General features: G+C 36.0%; 1 protein-coding gene across 3 annotated transcripts in view; it reads left to right on the top strand.

The window, feature by feature from the left end:
- Positions 1-3940, top strand: part of LOC307119074 (uncharacterized protein) — a 28447-nt gene extending 24507 nt beyond the window's left edge. For 2 of the 3 annotated variants that reach the window (XM_079805110.1, XM_079805109.1), the window contains one exon: positions 2835-3781. In XM_079805110.1, the coding sequence (XP_079661236.1) occupies positions 2835-2837 (3 nt within the window). In that variant the 3' untranslated portion in view covers positions 2838-3781. Of the gene's footprint in view, positions 1-2834 lie in introns of all 3 variants that reach the window. The other variant, XM_079805108.1, reaches the window with a different exon arrangement.
- Positions 3941-5142: the final 1202 nt, after the last annotated feature.

The raw sequence follows: 5142 nt of genomic DNA on the forward strand, positions 1-5142 counted from the left end.
GATGTGTCGTTCATGAACGATTCGTTCATTTTGAACGAATCTTTAATATGACTCGGGACTACCGAGTTGTCTCAGAGAGTGATTCGTTCATTTTGTGCCACGCATGCGCATTACGCTGAATCTGTACTGGAAAGAACAAAAATGATTCGTTCATCTTTCGAGTCTCGAGTTCGGGTTTGAGTCTTTCGTTCTTCCTGTCAGTCCCATAGAGTCTATGCTGTCAGTAACGGAAACAGAAAAGATTAGTTCTTACGAGTCTTTCGGGTTTGACGTTTGAGTCATTCGTTCTTTTGCCACGTTACTTGTCACTGTATTGAACACTAGTTCACAACCTTTTTACTAACAAGCACGTAGTTATTTTTTTATTTTATTTTTATTTTTTTATATATAATTCTTAGTTAATATCAGACATATACAAATATGGGAAATATATTGACTATTCAAGTCTAACATCACAAATTCAAGTCAATTAGACTATTACTCGTTTTGAATCAACTGTATTTTATTTTTCTCTATTGAGTTATATTATATTTTTTTTGTCCTTGTGTTATTAATGAATAAAAATCAGTTTAAAAATGTTACCTAAACCTTTGTAACATAGCTTATAGGCCTGTAGCACCTATACAAAAACATATTACACACGCACATATATATGTGTGTGTGTGTGTGTGTGTGTGTGTGTGTGTGTGTGTGTGTGTGTGTGTGTGTGTGTGTGTGTGTGTGTGTGTGTGTGTGTGTGTGTGTGTGTGTGTGTGTGTGTGTGTGTGTGTGTGTGTGTGTGTGTGTGTGTGTGTGTGTGTGTGTGTGTGTGTGTGCTATATGATTCAAAATGAGTAATAGTCTAATTGACTTGAATTTGTGATGTTAGACTTGAATAGTCAATATTTCCCATATTTGTTTATGTCTGATATTAACTGAGAATTATATATAAAAAATAAATAAATAAATAACTACGTGCTTGTTAGTAAAAAGGTTGTGAACTAGTGTTCAATACAGTGACAAGTCATGTGGCAAAAGAACGAATGACTCAAACGTCAAACCCGAAAGACTCGTAATCTTTTCTGTTTCCGCTACTGACAGCATAGACTCTGGGACTGACAGGAAGAACGAAAGACTCAAACTCGAGACTCGAGACTCGAAAGATGAACTAATCATTCTGTTCCCGGACCTGTGTCACATGGCCCGGCCCAGCCCCAGATTAGAGTCAGACACAGACGAGTCGACAACTAACGTCTCGAGGAGTTCGAAGACACGAGAGGCGGAGAACAAATGTGATAAATATGAAGTTGCAAAAGAAAGAATGTCTCGGATCAGGAGGTGAGGTGAACTAACGGAGTTAGACTGCAATAGCCTGACCCAACAACTAATCAATTAATTAAACGTTTCAGTTTCTTATCATTTGGCTTTGGTTGCAGTACCCTATAGTTTATTTTTATTTAGTTTTACAAATGTAATCAACATTTTCATAAGTAGCTACTAGATGGGTTGGGCTATTTAACATGTCATTTTAATTATATTTTTCTGAAATGACTCGAAAAAAGATTAGTTCATTTTGCTGAACGAGACTCAAAGATCCGAGTCAGTAAAATGATCCGAACTTCCCACTACTAAAAAACACGGCCGCCGCTTTTTAGTTCCGCCGCAGGCAAACCGCCGTTCCGCCGCCTTTATACCAAAAGGCGGCCCGTCGGAGGCAAACGCTATTTTCGAGCGATCTGCCTCCGCTTATTGTGTAATAAATAATATATATATATTTATTTATTTATTTATTATTCATATATTTGTAACATGCAGTTTTTGAAGGATAATGATTGAACAAACCAGACAAATTCCCATTTGGCGTTTTAATTCCACATTTCAAAGTACAGTAACTGTCAATGATACAAGATAATATAAATGAAATATAAATAACAGAACAATAAATACGCTTAAATAGGCCTATAAATAACAAAAAACATTTTTACTAAAGAACCTGCATGTTTCCAATTAAATGTTGGTTTAAAAAAAAAAAAAAAACAGCCTTTCAAGCAAATTATAACGCTCAAATCCTTACGCTTGCTACAAGATAAAATCCTTTTCCTGCTTCTAACACATCAACTTTGAGAACAAAATGTTCACTTGCTGCCTAATATATCCCACCCACTAACAGGAGCCGTGATGAAGAGATACTCAGTGTTATTCACTTCACCTGTCAGTGGTCATAATGTTATGCCTGATCGGTGTATATTAAATTATTATGGGATGCTTCATTCAATGCTCAAACAAAACAAAATCAAACAAAAATGAATTATCAAAATAAACAGAAAATAGTTCAAACTTTGCTAAATTGATTGTTTTGAACAAATATTAACTTTATAGACATTAAAACATTATTTTAGCTGAAGTTTTCGTATCAATACTGTGTGTCTTTTGTGTTGGTTTTGCCTCGTGTGTCTATGGGGTAAAAGGCCCTCGCCACCTCGTACATTTATACGAATTTTAAACAAAATAAACCACTTTTATGATTTATTTTCACACAATCTGTAGCTCCATAATGTTCAATACATGTAATCATACACTGAGTAATGAAAGCACATTTTTCTTAAGGTGTGCCTTTAGCCCCGTTGTATCTTATTATTAAAGTATAGGTGGAATAAAAGTTTTTAACCGTAAAAGTAACGTTATTAACCAGTATTTTTTTTCTGATCAAACCGTTATAGAAATGTTACAGAAAGAATGCCGAAAATGATTGATTTTCCCCGTTTTTAATTAATTTAATACACTAATGCTTCTTAGTCCATTAAATCACTAGTGGATGAACTTTTCTCACGTAACTCTTGTTTTCTTTTCAACAGTGACTTGAAGTGAGTCTGGACTAAAACCTGTTCCAGAACTGGTCTTCCTAATCATCTTATGGATCCCATCATCTTTCTGTTCACACCCAAACCCCAACCAGTTCAGATCTATCTTCTGACCTGTAGTAATCACTGAGGTGCTCTTCTTTCTGAAATCAATAAGTAATGCTTTGGTTTTACCCGCATTCAGTTTTAAATAACATGTGTCACACCAGCTAATAATAATAATTTACACTCTCTTTATAGTCCTGATCAACGCCTTGATTAATTAAACCCAACAGGGCTCTATCATCCAAAAACACAAATATTTGTCAAGAGACCTTAAGATACTCTTTTTGTTATTGCTAAATAGGAATATTTCACCCAAAAATGAGAATCTGTTGATACCTTACTCACTCTCAGATTTACAAGATTAAAATAGATCTTCTGACCTGTAGTAATCACTTAAACATTTATTGTTTCATTTATATCATTTATTCATAATTTGTCATTTTTTGTTTTTATATTACTTGTATCCTTTCTGTTGTTGTTTAATCTTATAGTTGTGTTTTGAAGGGATGTTTGTCTTCACAAGGACGATGCTGTGAAGCAGTCATTTTCCATTGTTTTTCCCTTGGTATAATAAAACAGTCCAAACATACACAACTAAGATTATTCAATAAACTCTGCTCTTTTTATCATCATCCACGTCTCCTTCTGCTCTTCTCTGGCTTTCTCAGTCAAACTCTCAGGCTGATCGAGGACTTGTATCTTCTGGATTCAGCGTCCAGGGTCGGATGTAATATATTTGATATTTCTGACATGGAGATCCATCCGATCTAACAGGGGTAAATTGAGCCTAGGGAGAGGATAAGTTGAGCCACATTGTGAATTGTACAACTGATTATGCTGAAGTAACATTTTACAATAAATTATAAGTCAGTAATAAATGACTTATAATATCTGTGAGTGAGCCCTGCGATGAACTGGCCATCTGCTTATTTTAAAAATTCAGAACAAATTCAGTTTCAGTTTTTGAATCTGAAGATGAAGGTAAATTGTACTTAATTTGTCTTCCGGGAAACATGTAAGTATCTTCTGTTGCTTCTGAAGTGCAGTACTAAATGAAAAAAAAAAAGATATTTAAACAAAATAAGAAAAAATTGCACATCTTTCACCCCCAGCTCTTAATGTGTCGTGTTTCCTTCTGGAGCATCATCCCTGTTTCAACATCACACAGTCACTGCTGGAGAGGGTTCAGATATGCAGAAGATGCTGGAAAACTGAAGAATGTGCAGGACCTGGAGGATTTTTCTGAAGAACGTTGGTCCGTTTAACTGCTCAAGACAAACAAGAGACTCAAGAACAACCATCACAAAACACACACACAGCTGTGGATCATCAGGGAAACACACACACACGCAGTCGTGGATCATCAGGGAAACACACACACACACACACAGAGCCGTGGATCATCAGGGAACGACAATATTAAGAATCAAGGGTTCATAAACTTTTGAATGGGGTTGTTTTTATAAATTCAGCTATTTTTTTGTCTTGCGGACTATATGTAAAAAAAAAAAAAGTAAAATATCTTATTCAGGACAGCACTATAAATAAAAAATAGCGCATTTTGTATGATCTCTCTTATCTTGTTAAAATATTCACATTTTCACAGATTCTGCAAGCGGTTCACACACTTTTTCTTTCAACCGTATTTGATATGGAGATCCGTCTGATTTAACAGGGGTAAATTGAGCCTAGGGAGAGGAAAAGTTGAGCCACATGGGGGTAAATTGTGCAACTGATGACTTTTATAAAATCTGTGTGTGAGCCCTGTGATGGCCATCTAAAGGTCAAGGGGCAGTCGGGGCCTAATAGTTAGAGAGTCGGACTTGTAACCCGAAGGTTGTGGGTTCGAGTCTCAGATCCGGCAGAAATTGTCGGTGGAGGGAGTGAATAACCAGCGCTCTCTTCCACACTCAATACCACGACTGAGGTGAGACCCTTGAGCAAGGCACCGAACCTCCAACTGCTCCCCGGTGCACTTGGTTAAATGCAGAGCACAAATTCCAAGTATGGGTCACTGATCCTTGATACACTTCACTTTCAAAGTACAAAAAACAATGACTGCAATTTACAGATCTAGGCTAATACTCACATCCCACTTATCAATGTTCCTGGGATTAATGAATTAAATGTTCAATTTCAATGTACACACACACACAATTGAAGCATAGAGGCATAGTCATTTATGTAAGTGCATTGCATAAATAATGAACATTAATTTCTACCTAATGTATTTATGAAGAGAAATATACTCATTTGT

This window comes from Gobio gobio, assembly GCF_949357685.1.
Source record: "Gobio gobio genome assembly, chromosome: 22".
Lineage (NCBI taxonomy): Eukaryota > Metazoa > Chordata > Actinopteri > Cypriniformes > Gobionidae > Gobio > Gobio gobio.